Genomic DNA, 22,354 nt, shown 5'->3' with positions numbered 1-22,354 from the left:
AGAGGCCACAGTTTAAGAATAAGGGGTAGACCATTTAGAAAGGAGTTGAGGAAAAACTTTTTCACACAGAGGGTTGTGGATCTGTCAGAAGGCAGTGGAGGCCAATTCTTTGGATTCTTTCAAGAAAGAGTTAGACAGAGCTCTTAAAGATAGCGGAGTCAAGGGATATGGGGAGAAGGCAGGAACAGAATTGTGGATGATCAGCCACGATCACAGTGAATGGTGGTGTTGGCTCGAAGGGCTGAATGGCCTACTCCTGCACCTATTGTCTTCTGACTGGTTACATCATGGCCTGGTATAGAAACACCAATGCCTTTGAACAGAAAAGCCTACAAAAGGTAGTGGATACAGCCCAGTCCATCATCACTGAGAATATTTACATAGAGAAAAAGAATCTCAGGGTTGTGAGTGGTGATATGTATGTACTTTGAGAATAAACTTTACTTTGAACTTTATGCAGTTCTGTCACAGGAAGGCAGCATCCATCATCATGGTCCCCTGCCTTCCAGACTATGCTTTCATCCCACTACTGCCACCAGGAAGGAGGCGCAGGAGCCTCAAAGGTCAAGGACAGTTATTACCCCTCCACTATCAGATGCTTGAACCAGAAGGGATAACTTCACTCAACCCAAAACTGAACTGTTCCCACAATCTATAGACTCATTTTCAAGGACTCTTCATCTCATGTTCTTGATATTTATTGCTTATTTATTTTTTTTTAGTATTATTTTGCTTGGTTTTCTTTTTTATTTCAAATGAATCTCAGGGTTGTACATATGGTGACATATATGTGCAGTACTTTGATAATAAATTTACTTTGAACGCAGATTGTTTCTTGGTTTTTAATAGAAGCCATTTTTGGTCTGAATAGATACTGTAATATATGTTTTAAATATACAAAGGATGATTTTAATCCAAAATCTGAATAGTTTTATATCCTGACAGACTCATTCTCTTTGTCAGCACTTAATTATTTTGGTGTTTATGGGTTTACCATAATTTAACATCAACTACTAATCACTTTGGATTTTCTCAGGTTTGGAGAAAATCACTCCAATTCCCATTGGCAGATAAAATCAGATACTTTGGACCCTGCAGACAGACAGCAATGAATAAGATAAAGTGCTTTTGCTACTAAGAATGGGTTGATAAGTGGCTGCAGCTGGTTTCTATCTGTAAACACACAAGCCTTAAGTCTGCAAAATACTAACAATGGCTATAAATGCCTACAAATTTGTTCATGTAACACATTTTTCCCTCAGTGTTAATAGATTTGCCCAACCATGAAACTTATTTTAGGAATGTTTCAAAGCACTCCAGGAATTTGGCTGGGCAGGATTCACCCTTCATTAAATGCAGAGTTAATGTTCATTGGTGCAGCACTATAGGAAGTATAGTGGTTGTTCCAAGAGATCCAATTGTTCGATACTCTTGAGACAAGTTCAGCTCTTGCTTTGAAATCCCTAATTGAGATTCGCTATTAGGTCGAATTCTGTTCTTATTTTGGATTCTTCAATTTCCATCATCCTGCTCATCTCCAATAGTATCAATCCTCTTTTACTCCCAATCTCCCCCCCCCCCCCCCACCCAACTGGACTAAGACTACTTCTCCCAAAGAGGCCCATGAGGGTGACCCCGATCTCCACAATTTTCACCATTTCTTGCTACCTACCTTATCAGCCTCAGTCCCCATCCAATATGGCTTGTGGATATGCCCACCTTACCTTGGAACCTCTGTTTTTCCAGACAATGAGACCATTCAGCCCATTGAGTCTGTTCCATCATTCCAGCATGGCTGATTTACAATGCCTCTCAACATCATTCTCCTGCACTTTCCCTGTAACCTTTAATGCCTTTATCAATCAAAACCCTATCAAACTCCACTTTAACTATACCGAATGACATGGTTCCACAGCTATCTGTGGCAATGTATTCCAGATTTGCCAGCCCCTGGCTAAGGAAATTCCTCCTCATCTCTGTTCTAAAGGGACATCCTTGTTTTCTGAGACTGTGCACTCTGGTCCTAAACTCACCTACAATAGGAAACATCCATCTCCACTTCCAATCTGTCTAAGCCTTCTAAACTCCAGTGAGTAGAGGCCTAGAGCCATCAAATGCTCCTCATACATTAACCCTGTCATTCCCAGGATTATTCTCCCAAACCTCCACTGGACCATCTATAATGCCAGCACATATGTTTAGATAAGGAGATCAAAACTGCGAGGAAATTCCAGTGCTGTCTGACAATGCATTTCAAAATCCCAGCGCTACATCCTTGCTTTTATATTCTAGTCCTCTTGAAATAAATGCTAACATTTGCCTTTCTTACCACCAACTAAACCTGCAAGTTGACCTTTAGGAAATCTTGAACAAGGACCCCAACGTCCCTTTGCACCTCTGATTTCTTACTCACCAGCTAGAGAAAACTACATCTTTTACCATATTTTAATTCATTCAGAACATCACTGCTAGATATCCATACTGTTAAGAGTGAATTTCGGGTTTATCAGATTTACATTTAGCAAATGACTTCGGCTACCAGTCCAAAATAATACATCTGAATATGTATTGTGGATCTGATTCTAATTCAACTCTGAACAATAGGTTCACTGATCAGGAAGCAGGCACTTAGCTGATTGTCTGCATATGTGTGAGTCCAATCAAAATTCCATTCATGGATGCAACAGTGATTAACACTTGTTTTGGGTGTGATGGTAGGAAGATTGTAAATATGGATCTGTTTGAATCAGCCTGAATTTTCTTTGATCTTTAGCACATAAAATATGTGTAGTGCTGGACCAGGCAGACCTTTCCACCAAAAGCATCTCCATATGATGCCTGCTGTACCTTGTTTTGTTGAGTCAAGAAGCTGCTTTCTGTACTTTTCTCTGATGACTTCATTCACGCAAACACAATTCACAATCTCCGATTTCACTGCCATCAAACATGTGTTTTGCTATGTAGCTAAGGGTTCTTTTTGAAATTTCCATACAAAAGAGCAGAGTAAAAATAATGCAACCTTTTATCAGCTGCTCTGCTCTCATCCTTTCACTTAGATGCACTGACTTCCTGTATCTTTTAGAATTGATTTTAAAGTTCTCTTACTTGTTTTTCCGGCTCTTAAAGGTCTGTGCCTGGAACACATCACAGGATCACTTCTACTTTATAATCCTGGTTGGGCTTTCAGGTCTTCTTCTGTTAGTCTCTTAAATGTAAACAATCTCCCTCAAAAGATATTGCCAGATCAGCTTTTATGAACTACGCTCCTAAACTTTCAATGCCTAAAACTAACAGGACACAAACTCAGTCGACATATAAATGCCAGCTCAAAGCCTATTTATTTAACCTCTTTTTTATTTTCATACTATTTTTATTTTTCATTTGATTTTCATGTTTGCACTTTATCCATTGTAAAGCATTTTGAACCTCATCGTCTGTATGAAGTATGCTCTCTAAATAAGTTTTTATTATACACTGTATTCCATCTGGACGTCTCTGCCCATTCTCGTAATCTATCTACATTCCGCAGACTTCCTGCTTCCTCAACACTACCTACCCTTCCACCTATCTTTGAGTCATCTGTAAACTTGGCCACAAAACCAACAATTCAGTCATCCAAATCATTGACATTTAACATGAAAAGAAGTTGTCCCAACACCAATCCCTGCAGAACACCACTAGTCATTGGCAGCCAACCAGAAAAGGCTCTCTTAATTCCCATTCTTTGGCTCCTTCCAGTCAGCCTATCTTCTATCCACGTTAGTATCTTTCCTGTAAAACCATGGGCTCTTATCTTGGTTCCTTGAGGTTGTTATAGCCAGGTGAGTGTGTTAATGGGAACATGCTCCCACAACCTATTAAATGCTCCCAAAGGCGTGTGCCTCAAATAGCCTCTGACAAACAAGTTCAGCTCCCGGCCTTCACGTGTGGCTTACCTACTAAGCCCACTGGAACAGTTTCTACTGACAAGAGAAGGAGCAAAAGTGGGTTACTTTGAAAAAAGTCACTTTGGGCAGATGGATTTCATCAGCTGTGGTTGGCAGCTCATCTAGAAGGAAAACTCTGATCTCAAACCTCTGCTGCCTTGCAGCTATATCTACTCATGAGGAAGGGATTGGGAGTAAACCCTGAAGAAAAAATCTGGAGCTGGAGCTCCTAGGTCAGTCCTACATTGAGTTCAATGCTGGCAGGCAAATTCTGCAACGCTTCTGGTACCAAACTGTATTGGTCTCTGCCGTTCCTTTGGATTCAGCAGATGCCTGGAGAGGGGGAACTTGCTACATGGGCAACAGTTTGCTCTCAATATCGTACTGCCCAGGCTTGCATAATATCCAAAGGTCAACTCTGACTGACGGAGGCCCACACCCTCACCATCTTGCTAAGCAGCCTCATATGTGGCACCCTGTCAAAGGCTTTCTGAAATTCCAAGTAAATAACATCCACTGGCTCCCCGTTGTCTATCCTGCTTATTACTTCCTCAAAGAATTCCAACAGATTTGTCAGGCAAGATTACCCCTTAAGGAAACAATGCAGACTTCGGTCTATTTCGTCATGTGGCTCCAAATTCCCTGAAACTATGCCCTTAATAATGGCCTCTCAACATCTTCCCAAAAGTCTGGCTAACTGGCCTATAATTTCCTGTATTTTGTCTCCCTCCATTCTTAAAAGAATGGAGAGACATTTGCAATTTTCCAGTCCTCCTGAACAATTCCAGAATCTAGTGATTCTTGAAAATCATTACTAATGGTTCCATAATCTCTTCAGCTTTCACTCTTTTAAGAACCCTTGTGTTTAGTGCATATGGTCCAGGAGACTTATCTACCTTCTCAACCATCTTCTCCTTAGTAATAGCAATTACACTCACTTCTGCTCCCTGACACTATCAATTATCTGGCATACTGTTGGTGCATTTCACAGTTAAGGCAGAAGCAAAATACTTATTCAGTTCCTTTGCTATTTCTTTGCCCATCAGTACCTCTCCAGCAGTCTGATATCCACGCTTACCTCTCTTTTACTCTTTATATCTCCGAAAAAAATACTTTTGGCATCCTCTTTTATATTATTGGATACCTTGCCTTCATACTTCTTTTTTATTGAAAAGCTGCTTAAAATAACTCTTTTTCTTGGTTAAAATTTGATGCCTTCAGAAATTTTGGTCTTTGCAGGTGAAATATTTCCCAACAGTGGAATAGTTCTCTTTCTGGCTTTATACTCCTTAAGCCTGATGCTAAAAAAAGTTCTTCGCAGATTGTGTTTTATGTTTTTCATTGTGATTTGATTTTCATGGACCAAGATGGTTCATTATTCTGACATTTTTATGTACATCGCCATAGTTCCCTTGTGTTAATTTTGATCGTGTTGCTTTGGCCACACAGAGGGCCCTTCCCAACAAATCTAGATTATACTCAAATCTCTGTAGTGGGACATAATCCCATTAACCTCTTTATCAAAAGAAAGTTGATATAAATACAAACAAATTAACAAATGTTCAGGTCAGCATAGAATTAGTCAAAATTATATTAAACGACAGGACAGATTTGAAGGCCCAATAGCCTACTTCTCTTCCTATTTTCAAACATTCTAGCCCATGCTTCCCCTCACAGCTCCTTTACTATTCAGTAAAATTATAATTGATATTTTATCTCAGCTTTACTTCTCAATATTATCCTAATCACCAACAATTTTAATTAGTCCCAAAACACATTGAGACAATCTGAAGATAACAAATGTATATGAATCTCTTTCAGAAAACTCTCTTTCAATAATAGTTTGAACTCTTTGGCCCATGTTTACGACATTTAGCTCACCAAAAGTTCCTTTAAAAATACACAATTAGACTATTGAGACAAAACAGTATCAGATGTTTATTGCGTGTTACATATCCGATTGCTACATTTTATCAACAAACTGATCTACATAATTAAATTAATATACAAAGTTTGCAGATAAAAACAGGTAGTTAATTTGGACAATACAAATTTACTGAGGGAAATGAAATTACTTAATGGAATTAATCTAATGCAATACAGTCTGAACACAGTACATCAAATCACAAAACTTAATGGCATCCCTACTAAATAGAAATATATCATAAATCCTTGAGACGATACAACTGATCCCAAAGATTTCACTATCATCACAAATATGTTTTTTGCTATGTAGCTAAGGCTTCCTTTTGTCATTTCCATACAAAAGAGCAGAGTAAACATATTGCAACCTACTATCAGCTGTTCTGCCCTCATCCTTTAACCTAGAGGCATCAAAACATTTTCATGACAATAACCATCATCCTATTAAATCAACACAAGATTTGAAGCTGCATGCACCCAAATGACTTTGAAAATAGACACAAGAAAGATGTTAAAGATTGTCAATAACAGAAAACTACAAGTGTTAGGATACAAAACTAATGGGAAAAACCCAAACAACAAGGGGCATATTTGCCTTTTCAACAATTGGAGCTAAATCATTATCTGGATGGTACACTTTGAAAAGTGTGCTTCACATACTATGATACAGCCCATCTGATTTTCTATTTACCTATAAACAAAAAAGTTCAATGGGGATATTTATGCGCTACATATCACCTATTTCCTTTTACAAATGACTTACATACTGATGATGCTTTATACCCAAGGATAAAAAGAGGAAATTTGTTGTTTCACAAAGTAAATATGAACACTGAAGTAGATTCTAATCTATGTGAAAAGCCATAACAGGCAAATGTAATTCTGGGTGCCAGCAAGATGTTGAATAATTTTAATATAAAAGGTTGGATGAAGTCATTTTGACCTGACTAGTGTATCAGTTGAAATAATACATAAATACTTAAATACCTTATTAATGATAGATATTGACCATGGAAAGGGAGCAACAGACTACTTAGTTACAATTCCAAAATAATCACCTTCTCCAGGACAGACCACGTATGGATTTTTAAAGTTTTTTGATGTTTCAAAGTGATGATTGGTAAATAGTGTTTTTGACAAAACTTGAACATTATTTATTTTATAAAGTGGATTTCAAGCAGGCAATATTACTTAAAAAGGAAAATAACAATTGTACTGAATTTTTAAAAAAACATGAAGATGTAGGTAGTAGAAATGCTATTAGAAGTACAAAGAGCAGCAAAATGTTGTATGGTTTACTGTCTTTCTGTAATTTGTATGATATCATTTTAAACTGATCATAGCAGTATTATACAATACAAATGGTAAAATTTTGCAGCTACATAAATAAATCCAAATTGCAAACATTCTATAGAGCAGTAAAATGTAGTGTCAATAACAATTTCATGTTAACATTCAAGAATAGATAAAAGAAAATAACCAAAATAATTAGCTATCTTCCCCTTATACTAGCCGGCTGGTGGTGTAGTGGCATCAGCGCCGGATTTCGGAGCGAAGGCTCCCAAGTTCGAATCCAGCCGGCTCCCTTGCATGCTTTCCATCTGTGCTGGGTTGAGCATCAAGCTAGCAACTCGGCCTTGTAAAAATAAGAAAGCCTACTAAAAAAAAACACCATCATGACGGCGTCCCGATGACTCCACTCGGAGTTAAGGGCTTTCTTCTTCTTCCCCTTATATTCCCTTTACAGAACAGCTCTGTTCTACTTCCATTTGGTTTTAATAATCCACGATACACAAGTGATATCTCACACCACTCATTTTATATCAGACCTACAGCACTCTACCAGAGTTAAGAAATATTTTGCTGTACGAATCCCAATATTTCTTTCAACTGCCCAATTAGCAATCATTGGAAAGAATCCAATAAGATAATATGTGGATTTTACTCTATTACGGCTGTGAAGATTGTTACACAAGAATTAACAGCTTTTGTTAACATTTCATTGCAACATTTAAGAGCATTCTATCTTAAGTCTTTCCTCAAGAATGAAATCCCTATTTTCCTACTTCTGGATGTCATGCATAGGAGGAAGTTTGGATTTTCGCCAAAGGTTCTGACAAGAAACATCACTGTTTTATGAGATCCTATTACTTTTCACCACCAAAGCAGTATTTCTGATCCCTAATCTTTGCTCTTTGATGGATCTGAATGAAATGAGATTAGATGCCTTAAAATTAGCCTCAATGTCATTGGTATAGGAAATTATACAGATGAAAAAAATCCATAAAAATGTCCTATAATATTTTTTTGATGAAATGCATACTCCAGGAGAAAAGCAAATGAAGCTTCAATAGGAAACGGCATATTTTGATTAACGGCAGCAGTACTTTACCAAGATATAACAGGTTTGCATGTGGTTTTGATTCAAATGGACACTGCGTATTTTGATTAACGGCAGCAGTACTTTACCAAGATATAACAGGTTTGCATGTGGATTTGATTCAATAGGATACCGCATATTTTGATTAACGGTAGCAGTACTTTACCAACATATAACAGGTTTGCATGTGGTTTTGATTCAATAGGATACGGCGTATTTGATTAACGGTAGCAGTACTTTACCAAGATATAACAGGTTTGCATATGGTTTTGATTCAATAGGATACATCATGTTTTGATTAACAGCAGCATAACTTTACCAAGATATAAGAGTATGCATGTGGTTTTGACTCAATAGAATACGGCATGTTTTGATTAACGGCAGCAGTACTTTACCAAGATATAACAGGTTTGCATGGGATTTTGATTCAATAGGACACAGCATATTTTGATTAGTGGCAGCAGTACTTTACCAAGATATAACAATATGCATATGGTTTTGATTAACGGCAGCAGAACTTTACCAAGATATAACAGGTTTGCATGTGGTTTTGATTCAATAGACCAAACTCTGAAATGTCAAATAGCTTTGGCTCTCTCTGTGGTGATTTGTCATGCATTTTGCCTCTAAGATCTTCAGCAATGTGCTGCAGACTTCTTCCTTTCAGGTAACATTTCCAAGCAGCTGCACACTTGATAACAGTTGTCTGACAATACTCAGTGGGTTTAAACAAATCTCAAATATTCAGGCAGAAATATACATTCTTTTAATGTAATCCTCCCTCTATAACATAATCACTTCCAGGTGTGTCAGTTTAAGAAATATAATTTAAGTTGAAACAGTGAAATAATAAGTTTGCCTCACAGTATGCATGAGTATACAAGGTAGCTTCCTACTGAGTTAGGATTTATTACTGAAATATGCTAATAACCCCAGTATAGTTAAACCAAGATGCATTTCTTATTACTTCAAGATAGCGGGGCCAATAACATTGAGATACTACACCAGACTAACTTTATGTTGTTACCAGAGGTCTATATATCATTTCACAAAATAACCTAGAATATGAGGCTTTCTAAACACAATACCCAAACATGTAAACAGTTGCTACTGTACCCAGGAAGAAAACTCAATTCTAGTTTCAAGATAAACACATTTTCCCCCCAAAAAAAATAAATCTAAAAGAAAATAACCCTGCACATCTCCTAAAGAATTGAGTTTGTGATGAATTTCATCTTACCAGATTTTTTTCTCTGAAGCTGACTCCAAGAAGTTAAATCATCATTAGCTTATATTTATTGGCTGTAAGCATGACTACATTGAAGTGGAAATGGCACTGCCTACATCCCTCCCTTCACGGCTGCTTTCAAACCAAACTCTAGCTTCCTTTACTAACATAGTATTTCACATTTGTCTACAAAACATTAATACAAACATAATTTAGTCATAACAAAATGGCAGTAAATTTTACAATGCAGTTTTTAAATCTATAGACTATGCATGCACAAAGACATACTAATTATAAAAGTTAATAAAAACTAGAAAAATCAACTCGGAGGTCACAACCCGCATGATGCCATAGTTGACAAAGAGTTCAAAATGCTTACTTTAATCTTGAATGATGTAGAAATGTAGTTCTCCATAATTGCACCGTACTCCAAAATAAAAGTTTTACCTTCTTCATGGAGTTACAGAAAACATTATAAAGTTTAGAAAGATAAAGGAACTTGGGATGTCAGCTAACATGGATCACTGAACCTTATTCACTGATGAAGTTCCTTGTGTTTTAAGGTCCATCACTAAAACGAGAAAACACAATTTGATCAGATCACTAACATAAAACAGATTTCTCAATCACCGGTCATTTCTAAGGGTGGTACAAAACCCCAGTGATCTGGTGTGTCAGATGAAGCAATTACCTTAACAGAATTAATACTGTCCTCAGGAAAATTCATATTGTCAGAAAGAAAACAAAGTGAAATAGATTACAAGGTACAAGGAGGCAAAAGGCTTACTCTTAATCAACTAACATTTGCAACACTCTAAATGTCAATCTAACAGTGGTGCTAAATGTTATGGTGATATTGTGGGTAACAAATGTTCTCCAATACATGGGGAACTAGATGAGCTACAGAGTTTCCCTTCAAAAGTAACTTTTAAAGTAACACCAAAACCTTTTCATTATATATTTTTTCAACACTACATGACACAAAATAAAAGAGAACTGAAAACATTCATTTAGATCTTACCCATTAGCTAAGAATGAGAGTGAATTAGTGGCCATGTTGAATAAGTTCATGTTACAGTGACTTTTCTTTTTTACAAAAATCATAATCTAGCACAGTTATTATAATTTCCACTATGTAATTTGTCAACAGCTGCACCTCCACATTTAAGACTAATTTTGTTTTAGTACTAATAAAATAATGGCAGAAGCATCGTACCCATTCTGAACAAAGATGTTATTTCAGATACGCCATACAGTATTTCCAATAGGAATTACTATTTATTACATTTTGCATTTAAAGAAATTTAATATTTACTAAAAGTGACACAAAAGAGTTTGTGGTTTTGACATTTCCCTTGGGCCAATCTGCTGTAGCAATGAACCACCGAATGACAAGGGTCTTATCTGGCTTTCCAAGGATCAAAAAAAGACAAGAAATTCCTTTGTAAATTTCTAATTCTTGATGCTAAAAAATGAGTAGTAGAAAGTGGAAAGTATTAACATTGCTGAAAACTACAAGGAGTATAGAATTTAACATATAAAAAGAAAGCTTTGTTAAACAAAAAAGTAAAAAATGTTACCCTTGCACAGTCTGCATTCCTCTAAATTACACAAATACGGACAGCAACAAATATGATTTACTTTACACACTTTCACATATTTACCTGCTGTCCAGGCTGCTGACTATCTCCTGGACCTTCTTCACAAGCTTTTCATTCTGCTGAGGGTTGTTGTCTATGATACTATGCAGTTTTGTCATAAACAAATCAATTGTGTCAACTGTCACACTTTCTCCACTTCCTACAGAGTGAGGAAAGAACAAATGATGTCCTGCTACATAGTAATAGAAAAGCAAATAAATTTCACTGGTTTCCTGAAAAATTATATATATCTGATATAACTTTATACAACATTTTCTCAATATTTCCTAGTCTTCCTGTATATGTATTATTTCCCACATGGAACATATCAGAATTTAACAATTAGTTTGAAAATTAAGTTGTTGATCATATTTTCTGAAAAGTAAAGCACTTCAAATATCATGATAAAATTTGACAGATGTTTAATATACAATGCATTTGCTGAAACTTATTTGCAATGTAAACTCTCTTTGATAGGTTGTTTACTAACTACAATTTATCTAATCAAGGAAAACCAAATACAAATTAGTCGTTGACAGATTATGACCCAATATGCCCAAAATATACAAAACAGGGCATGGATGTAGTACGTGCAAGTATAAATTTTGAGATAGGTACACATCTCACAGGGTACCCACTTCTAGTTAAACAACTGATCTAATTACTTGGTTATTTGTGGCAATTAGACATTCACTACTCAAGATTTTGGAAGAGAAATAAAACAGAAAATGCTAGGAAAACTGGGTATCAGTTTCATCAGAAGTAAGAACATCTAATAATCTAACAAAGGGGGAGGAACGAAATTGAAGAGAATTTTTGTGCGAGGGTAGGTACCAAGAAAGATTGACGTTAGTGATAAAGGTGTGGCTAAGAGACAGAGATAAATCCTTGCTCACAACTGAGCTGCCTGAAGATGCAGATAGAAGCAGACATCAAAATATACAGCACACAAACAGGCTCTCAGCCTATCAAATCCATGTTGACCATCAAATACACATTTGTCCCAATTCTACACTAAAAATATTTTATTCGCTATCCCAACATATTCCCATCATATACCCCAGATACAACCACTCATCTAGTGTACTGTACATAAGTAGATATCATGAGGTGATAAGACCATGAGCTGAATGAGGCCACTCAGCCCATTGAGTCCACTTTGCTATTCCATCACAGCTGATTTACTATTCCTCTCAATGTCAGTCTCCTACCATCATAACCTTTGACACCCTGAATATTCAAGAACCTTTTAACCTCCACTTTAAATATAGCCAATGACTATATTCCACAGATTCACTGCCCTCTGGCTAAAAAAATTCCTCATCTCTGTTCTAAATGGACGTCCTTCTATTCTGAGCGTGTGCCCTCTGTTCCTAGACTCACTCACAATAGGAAACATCCTCTCCACATCCAATCTGTCTAAGCTTTTCTATATTTGATAGTTTTCAATGAGATCCACCCCCCCCCCGCTCCCATTCTTCTAAACTCCAGCAAGTACAGGCCCAGAACCAAGCCTTTCATTCCAGGATCATTCTGATGAACCTCCTCTGGATCCTTTCCAATGCCGGCACATCCGTCCTTAAACAAGGGCCCTAAAACTGATCTCAATACTCCAAGTGCGGTCTGATCAATGCCTTATAAAACCTCAGCATAACATCCTCGCTTTTATATTCTATTCCTCTCGAAATTAATGCTAACATTGCATTTGCCTTCCTTACCACCGACTCAACCTGCAAGTTAACCTTTAGGAATCCCGCACAAGGATTCCCACGCACCCTTGCACCTCTGACTTTTTACAATTTTTTTGCCCCATTTAGAAAATCGTCTACACATTTATTCCTTCTATCAAAGTGTATGACCATACACTTCCCTACACTGTATCCCATCTGCCAATTTTTTGTCTATTCTCCTAATCTGTCATTCTGCAGACTCTGCTTCCTCAACACTACCTACCCCTCCATCAAACCTTTGTATCATCTACAAACTTGACCACAAACTTATCAATTCCATCATCTAAATCATTGACATATAACATGAAAAGAAATGGTCCCAACACTGAATTCTGCCCCAGTCGCCAGCAGCCAATCAGAAGATGCTCCCTACCAGTCAACCTCAACGCTTTGCAATTAGCCTACCGGAGCAACAGGTCAACGGCAGATGCCATCTCTCTGGCCCTACATTCCTTCTTAGAGCACTTGGAGAATAAAGACGCATACATAAGGCTCCTTTTCATTGACTACAGCTCTGCCTTTAATACCATCATTTCAAATAAACTGATCCCTAAGCTCCAGAACCTGGGCCTTAGCACTCAGATCTGCAGCTGGATCTTCAACTTCCTCACAGACAGGACCCAGGCTGTAAAAATAGGGGACAAGCTCTCCTCTACAATCACTCTGAGCACCGGTGCCCCACAAGGCTGTGTACTCAGCCTCCTGCTGTACTCACTGTACACCCATGATTGTGTAGCCAGGTTTCCAACAAATTCAATATATAAGTTTGCTGATGACACAACAATTGTAGGCCGTATCTCGGGTAATGATGAGTTTGAGTACAGAGAGGAAATTAAGAACCTGGTGGCATGGTGCGAAGACAATAACCCATCCCTCAATGTCAGCAGGACGAAGGAATTGGTTGTTAACTTCAGAAGGAGTCGCGGACCGCACGACCCAATTTACATCGGTGGTGCGCAAGTGGAACAGGTCAAAAGCTTTAAGTTCCTCGGGGTCAATATCACAAATGACCTGATTTGGTCCAACCAAGCACAGTCCACTGCCAAGAAGGCCCACCAGCGCCTTTACATCCTGAGAAAGCTAAAGAAATTTGGCCTGTCCCCTAAAACCCTCACTAATTTTTATAGATGCACCGTAGAAAGCATTCTTCTTGGGTGTATCACAACCTAGTACAGAAGTTGTCCCCTCCAAGACCGGAAGAAGCTGCAGAAGATCGTGAACACAGCGCAGCACATCACACAAACCAATCTTCTGTCCTTGGACTCACTTTACACTGCACGCTGTCGGAGCAGTGCTGCCAGGATAATCAAGGACACAACCCACCCAGCCAACGCACTTTTCGTCCCTCTTCCCACCGGGAGAAGGCTCAGGAGCTTGAAGACTCGTACTGCCGGATTTGGGAACAGCTTCTTTCCAACTGTGATAAGACTGTTGAACGGATCCTGACCCGAATCTGGGCCGTACCCTCCAAATATCCGGACCTGCCTCTTGCTTTATTTTTTTGCACTACCTTACTTTCCCTTTTCTATTTATGATTTATAATTTAAATTTTTAATATTTACTATTGATTTGTAATCCAGGGAGCGTAAAGAGTAGAATCAAATATCGCTGTGATGATTGTACGCTCTAGTATCAATCGTTTGGCGACAATAAAGTAAAGTAATTCCCACTCTTTGCCTCCTGCCAGTCAACCAATCTGCTATCCATGCTAGTATCTTTCTTGTAATACAATGGACTCTTATCTTGTCCGGTAGCCTTATGTGCAGCATCTTGTTAAAGGCCTTCTGAAAATCCAAGTAAACAATATCCACTGACTCTTCTTTATCCAGCCTGTTACTTCCTCAAAGAATTTCAATCGATTTGTCAGACAAGATTTCCCCTTTGAGAAATCATGCTGAATTTGGCCTATTTTATCATGTGCCCCCCAGTACCCCAAAAACTCATCCTTAATAATGGACTTGAACACCTTCCCAACCACTGAAGTTTGGCTGAGTGACTTATAATTTTCTTTCTTCTGCCTCCCTCCCTCCCTTTTTAAAGTGTGGATTGACATTTACAACTTCATGGTCTTCCAAAACCATTCCATAGTCCAGTGATTCTTGAAAGATCACTACTAATGCCCCATAAACTCTTCAGCTACCTCGTTCCGAACCCTGGGTGTAGTACGTCTGGTCCAGGTAACTTACCTACTTTCAGACTTTTCAGCTTCCCAAACACTCCCTCCTTAGACCATCAGCAGCAGCACAAACAATTTCCAGCTGTAACCTCATGGTCCAGGAAATCTCTCCTTTACCATTACTGTCAATCCAGGGGATCAACCCTGATTTAAAGTGCATAAAGCTTTAACAAAAATAAATTTCTGGAGGAACTCAGCGAGTCAGCAATCATCTATAGACGGAAGTGGAGAGTCACTGTTTCCAGTCAAGACTTTCACTTAAGAACATGTCCATCAAATAAGAACCTGACAATTGCCCAAATTGTAGCCAAGTGCCCTTGATAATACTACTGAATATCACGGTCAAGTCGACTTATCACTAGCAATATCATGAGAGTCAACATTGACCAAAATACAAGTGAACCAACCACATGGCAAATGTTCACCCTCTGGTGCTCCAAGAACTTTTCATTATCTACAGGCACAAAAGTATGCTAAAATACCCCTTGCATGGGCAGTGAGTGCAGCTCCACAACACTCAGGAAGCATCCAGAAAAAAAAAGTTAGCTTAATTGGCACCTTCGAACACTGCACAATCATCTACACAACTAATTACACAATGCTCTGCAAGTACATGCTCTGTGTACTTTGAAAGCTCTTTTGAAACCTGCCACCTGTCCTTCCAAGAAAAAGGTAGCAGCTCAACATTGTAAGCACTCTGATATGAAAATAGCTCTTAAGCACCTCAGGATATCAACACTGGAAATCGCTATTTAGTAAATCTGGGGAAATAACTGTATCTGAAGGACTGCAGAAGTTCAATAATGCATATAAATAATAAAAGTTGGGCATTCTAGCAGTACCCAAATCCCAGAAATGAATAAATAAAAACATCCGGAGATACTCTCAAACCATCCTCAGCTTTGTTTGTTGCTTGGTGGTCGGGGCGGGGTTGAAGCGCTCGGTACAGGATGGTGCTCAGAGAAGCTGTGTCGGAGGGGCTGGTCGGAGCCTTGAAGTTTTCGGACGGACTCAGAGTCCGCTGCGGTCGGGTGCTTCCGATGGTGCTGCATCGGCAAGTTGGTGGCGCTTGGAGGTTCATGGCAGGGAGAGTTCCTCCCTTCTGCCGCCTGCGTGAGATGATGAGTCTATCGGGACTTTGAGACTTTTTTTTTTACCGTGCCTATGGTCTGTTCTTTATCAAATTATGGTATTGCTTTGCACTGTTGTAACTATATGTTATAATTATATGGTTTTGTCAGTTTTAGTCTTGGTTTGTTCTGTGTTTTCTTGTGACATCATTCTGGAGGAACGTTGTATCATTTTTTAATGCATGCATTTCTAAATGACCATAAACGAGGACTAAGTGTCCTCATAATCTAATCTAATCTAATTTCTGTTACACAAACTATCTCTTCAAAAATTTCTGAATTTGTTAGATATGATCCGCCCTTTATAAATTCATATTCTTTGATTAATTCAAACTTGTCCAAGTGTTGAGTCACTCACTAATTTTCAATTCTACCACAGTCATAAATCCATGTTAAATTGAGATGCCCTATTTACTCACTTTCTATATCCTTACAAAAATAACTGGGACACGTATCAACTTTAAAACTCAGTTAATACATTCGCAACTTTTTCTTTTAAATACTCAATTCAAACCATCCTTGATTCTGGAGACCTGCATATCTAAGTCCCTGACAAAGGCTCTTCAACCTGAAATGTTGGTTCCCACAAACAGGGCCTAAAATGTTGAGCATTTCCAGTATTATCTTAAATCTCATTATTCACATTGCTACCTTCTTTTCTAAAAAAAATAAATGCACCAGGCTTTTCTTTGCATTTAAGTTTTCTTATATAGGTGGTATTTTGCCCTTTTCACCATTGTGAATAGATATTTATTGGCTGTTAAAAATATAGAGACGTAGAAATTTACAGCCATACAGGTCTTTTGGCCCACAATGTTGTGCCGACCATGTAACCTACTCTGGAAACTGCCTAGAATTACCCTACCGCATAGCCCTCTAATTTTTCTAAGCTCCATGTACCTATCTAAAAGTCTCTTAAAAGACCCTATTGTATCTATCTCTACCACCATCACTGGCAGTGCATTCCATGCACCCACCACTCTGTGTGAAAAACTTACCTCTGACATCCCCCTTGTATTAAATTCCAAGCACTTTAAAACTATGCCCCTGCCCCCATCCCTGTGTTAGCCATAACAAGTCCTACCATTACGTGACTTTAGTGATCCACATTCCCCTTCTTCACTACCAATTTACTTTTCAAAACATATAGAGGATATTGACATTATTTAGAAATTTCTTGTTTCTATATTATCTATTTGGGCTTCTTTTTGGAGAGAATGTGAAAACCAATCACACTTCGAGATGTGAAATATATTTTCAATTTGTAGCGCTAGGCAATTTGTTCAAGTTATTTTAAACATTGGCAAATCAGAAAAATTGCAAAAGGAAACCCACTCATTAAAAAAAATCTTGCCTATGCTTTTGCTTGTTAAATTGTTGAGACACTAATTTAATTAAAATTGTTTCAGAACTGGGCTGAATTTCTGATTTATCAGATAATTAAGGTATAACCTCTACTCATTTCTGAAAAAAAACCTATTGTTGAACCTAAAGATAGCCAGTGGCAACTTCTGCCCAGACAAATTTTGCACTGATCAAAAGAAGATTAGTAACTTCCTTCAATCTCACACATTCCACTGGAGTTATTAAAATTTCACCACCTTATTTTAAGTCTGCAAATAAAAAACACTGAGGATAAGTAATTCTGTTTTGTTTCTAAGTTATTCTACATCTGTCCCTCTATTAGAAATCATATCTATCAATTATGTTGCTTTCTTGAATCTAATGATGAAAACAATAAATGAAAAAACCTAGGAAATAATTAAACTAAGTGAAAGATTAAACAAGATATCTGGAACAAGCAGGAAGAGTCAAATTGCCTACTCTTGTTCACTTACTTAATTTCAATTATTTATTCCAATGGTTTTTTAATTTCAGGTAATGGGTATAGTTCCTAAAGACAGGTTTTCAAGCACAAGTCTTCTTGAATTTAATGATGACCATGTCTCATAAAGGATCAGGTTGCTTTCCAAGTCAACAGCATTATGTTATGAAATGGATCCAAATTGCTGAGAGCATCTCTCAATGAATGTGTGTGCAGCTCTTACTGCTCTGCAATAATTCCCTAAATCTGCTAAGTAAAATTCTCCATTTTCCAAATGCAATTTATTAAATTGCAGCAATACTAGCTTCAATATTACCAAGTCTACAGGATATTGGCAAGGAATTTAGCTCTTAAAAGTTTTGCAAAAATTAATGAAACCATAAAATAGAGCTGATTACCAACAGCTCAACAGTGAAAGCGGTGCTATCGTAGATAGTGGATATAGTGATTGTCATCATCCAAAATTGCTTAGGTTCTGGAATGGAAGGTCGAAGATCTCGGCTTTGACCCTGCCTTGTGCAGCTGAACCCTGGACTTCCTGTCAGATCGCTGGCAGGTGATAAGAATGGGCTCCCTCGCCTCCACACCTCTGGCTCTCAACACAGGAGCCCCTCAGGGCTACGTACTAAGTTCCCTCCTTTACTCCCTGTATACCCATGATTGTGTCGCCACCTACAGCTCTAATCTGCTAATTAAATTTGCTGACGACACTACATTGATTGGCCTAATAACGAGGTGGCCTACAGGGAAGAAGTCATCTCTTTGACACAGTGGTGCCAAGAAAACAACCTCTCCCTCAGTATTGCAAGAACAAAGGAGCTGGTTGTGGATTACAAGAGGAATGGAGACGGGCTAACCCCTATTGACTTCCAAGGATCTGGGATCGAGAGGGTAAACACCTTTAAGTTCCTCGGCATCCACATCACTGAGGACCTCACGTCGTCTGTACACACTAGCTGTGTGGTGAAAAAGGCACAACAGCACCTCTTTCACCTCAGATGGTTGAGGAAGTTTGATATGGGCCCTCAAATCCTAAGGACTTTCTACAGGGGCACAGTTGAGAGTATCCTGACTGGCTGTATCACTGCCTGGTATGGGAACTGTACCTCCCTTAATTGCAGGATTCTGCAGAGAGAGGTGCGGACAGCCCAGCGCATCTGTAGTTGTGAACTTCCCATGATTCAGGACATTTATAAAGACAGGTGTGTAAAAAGGGCCTGTAGGATCACTGGGGACCCGAGGTACCCCAACCACAATCTCTTCCAGCTGCTACCATCTGGGAAACGGTACCACAGCAGAAAAGCCAGGACCAACAGGCTCCGGGACAGCTCTTTCCACCAGGCAATCAGACTGATTAACTCATGCTGATTTCAGCATATTTCTATGTTATATTGACTGCCCCTATTTAATATAAATTTTTATATGATTGCACATTGTACATTTAGATGGAGAAGTAACATAAAGATTTTCACTCTTCATGTAGGTGAAGGATGTAAGAAATAAAGTCAACTCAATTCAAATGTAATCCCAAAATTCAAGAAAGGAATAAGAGGTACTATAGATCAAAAACACACAAAATTCTTAAGATGCTGGAATTCCAAAGCAACATAAAATGTTGGAGGGATTCAGCAGGTCAGGCAGCATCAATGGAAATGAATAAACAGTTTCTTGTGATGAGGCTACCCTCAGGATGGAGGAGCAACAACTTATATTCCATCTAGGAAGCCTCCAACCTAATGACATGAATACCGATTTCTCCTTCCAGTAAAAATATTCCCCTCCACCTTCTATATTCTTCTATTCCCCACTCTGGCCTCCTACCTCCTCCTTCCCTTCCTCCCATGGTTCAATCTCCTCTCCTATCAGATTCCTTCCTCTCAAGCCCTATACCTTTTCCACCCACCTGGTTTCATATGTAACCTTCTAACTAGCCTCCTTCCCCCCCCCCAACTTTTTATTCTGGCGTCTCCCCCCTTCCTTCTCAGTCCTGAAGAAGAGTCTTGGCCCGACACACTGTCTATTTATTCATTTCCATAGAAGCTGCTTGATCTGCTGAGTTCCAACAGCATTTTGTGTATGTTACTATAGATAAGTTAGCCTAACATCCATAGTGAGGAAAAATACTGGATTGCATTATTAAGGGAGTGGTGACAAGCACTTGTGTAACAATAATAGAACTGGGTAAAATTAACATGAAATAACAAGATTATTCATGTTTCAAAAATCTATTAAGAGGTTTTTCAGAAAGGGCAAGCCACTGGAGTATGGCTATATGGGGTTTCAGAAAGACCAGGACAAGGTACTGGACAGAGCACACAGAATTTTTCGTCCACTAACAATCCTTCATCCCTGCCAGTTCACTTCTGGCACAGACTGAGATTAGTTAATGGACGAAAACATGTGCAGGATTATGTGTCACACATTTGGGAAGGGTGGTTTTGACAATTAGAGCTCCCGGGGAGAAAGTTGTTCACAATCTTTAAGAGTACTCAAGAAATGCAGGAAGAGTTAATAAGCAAGTGAAACATTAGTCATGTTTAATAGAATGGCTGACCAGGCATGAAGAGCCAAGTGTTTCCTCCTGCTTCTACTATATTTCTTCCTGTATTAAATACAGGAAAATTGTCACTGTCACAGGTTTAATTACCATGAAAATCAATTTTACTCTGGTTTCAAGTACATTGATATCTCACTTTAAGGTATTCACTGCTTGTCTGACATTTACTCCCTATTAAGCCAAAATTTCCTTCATTAGGAACATTAAGAAGATTAAAGGCAACCAGCAAAAATGTTCTCCTGAGATCTTCAGAGTCCAATGAAGGGGCAGATGCATCTGCTGCTATCCCAGATGCCACACTTGGAAATTTACTCACTGAAGCCATGCCAGATTGCCTTGGCATAAATACAGTGAGTCCATTGAAACCAATGGCAGAAATCAGCCGCCTGGAGAAATAAGGAATTTTTACTTGATTTAATTAAGTTAGTACAAATATTTTAATTGCTTGTTTGTGCACTAACCTTACTAAAACTCTGAAAAAAAAACTTAACTATTTGGATATAAATTTTAATAGACCTGGAGTAATTGTGAGTGAGAGTCATATGCACTCTACTTAAATTGCATGTCTAAATCCAGTGATCCTAGGCCTCAGCACTACCAATGAAATTCCTGTCACTCTGGCTGGATACTAGCTATAGCAACAGGAATGGGAGAGGGCAATTTAAATGGTTCAGCATAGACTCGATGTGCCAAAGGGCCTGTTTCTGTGTGTACTTTTCTATGACTCTGGGACTAGTGAGAAAGAAGCCCTATGCTCTCTTCTCATTGTTACCATCAGGAAGGACATACAGAAGCCTGAAGGCACATACTCAGCGATTCAGAAACAGCTTTTTCCCCTCTGCCATCCAATTCCAAAATGGACACTACTTCACTTTTTTAATATTATCTGTTTTGCATTATTTTTAATCTAATACACACTTAATTGATTTACTTTTTTTCCCCCCTATGTTATTATGTATTGCATTGAACTGCAGCTGCTAAGTTAACAAATTTCATAACATGTGCTGATGATAATAAACCTGAATCTGATTCTGCTGTCCAGCACCGTGGTCCCAGCAGAAGACAGTGCCCTCAGCAAAGTAGTAAAAAAACAGCATGATTCAGGAACTAGATAACTAACAAATCCTCGACTGTAAAAGATCTACCCCATTATTTTTAGATACCACCTGAGCTCAGTTTCCCTGAGAAAAGACTTTATTTTTTTGTTGTCTAAAGCTAAACCCAATTTGTTCATAATCTATATAATTTGGAATTGAGTAAAATTTTGTAAATGGATTGGTACTCTCATATCCTCTACTAGGGCACATTTACATATCCTACCACATATGATCTTCTGTCAGACACCCACCTATGCTCCGGGAATAGAATATTGCGATCCACTCCTGGCCAGACTTCTTTCACCATCTTAAATTCAGTTCATTCTTAACTGCACCAAGCCATGATCATCCACCACACCAGAGCTCACAACCTAGCTGGATCCCCATTACTATGATCCATTAAAGTGCTTTTTGAGGCTCTTCGTTAAAGATGCTATCTAGTTACATGCTTTTGCTGTTTCTGCAAGAGCAGCAGCATATTTGCAAAATACTCCTTTGTTTTCAGAATAGAGCTATATAATATGGAAAACATAGAGAGGCATAAGTAAACTATTTCTTTATTTCTTGTTCTACAACATCAAAGACCCTCACATATTAAATTCTGATAATTATCTGAAGCATTCTCTTATCCTTTTCATCGACTACATGTGAATTTTCATCCTTTTATCGTTAAAACGTAGCTGTGTACTATACAAAATACTTTTGCAATATCTTAATGTGTTGTTTAATAATTAATAAATTA

General features: G+C 38.3%; 1 protein-coding gene across 4 annotated transcripts in view; it reads right to left on the bottom strand.

The window, feature by feature from the left end:
• Positions 1–5,860: 5,860 nt before the first annotated feature.
• Positions 5,861–22,354, bottom strand: part of LOC134346989 (SWI/SNF-related matrix-associated actin-dependent regulator of chromatin subfamily E member 1-related-like) — a 57,087-nt gene continuing 40,593 nt past the window's right edge. For 3 of the 4 annotated variants that reach the window (XM_063048929.1, XM_063048931.1, XM_063048930.1), the window contains exons 9-10: positions 11,122–11,257; positions 5,861–10,028 (exon numbers count right to left, since the gene is read on the bottom strand). In XM_063048929.1, coding sequence (XP_062904999.1) covers positions 10,016–10,028; positions 11,122–11,257 — 149 coding nt within the window. In that variant the 3' untranslated portion in view covers positions 5,861–10,015. The remainder of the gene's footprint in view (positions 10,029–11,121; positions 11,258–22,354) is intronic. The other variant, XR_010018056.1, reaches the window with a different exon arrangement.

Source organism: Mobula hypostoma, chromosome 5 (genome assembly GCF_963921235.1).
Source record: "Mobula hypostoma chromosome 5, sMobHyp1.1, whole genome shotgun sequence".
In the NCBI taxonomy this organism is placed as follows: Eukaryota; Metazoa; Chordata; class Chondrichthyes; order Myliobatiformes; family Myliobatidae; genus Mobula; species Mobula hypostoma.
This window is presented reverse-complemented; position numbering and strand designations above follow the sequence as displayed.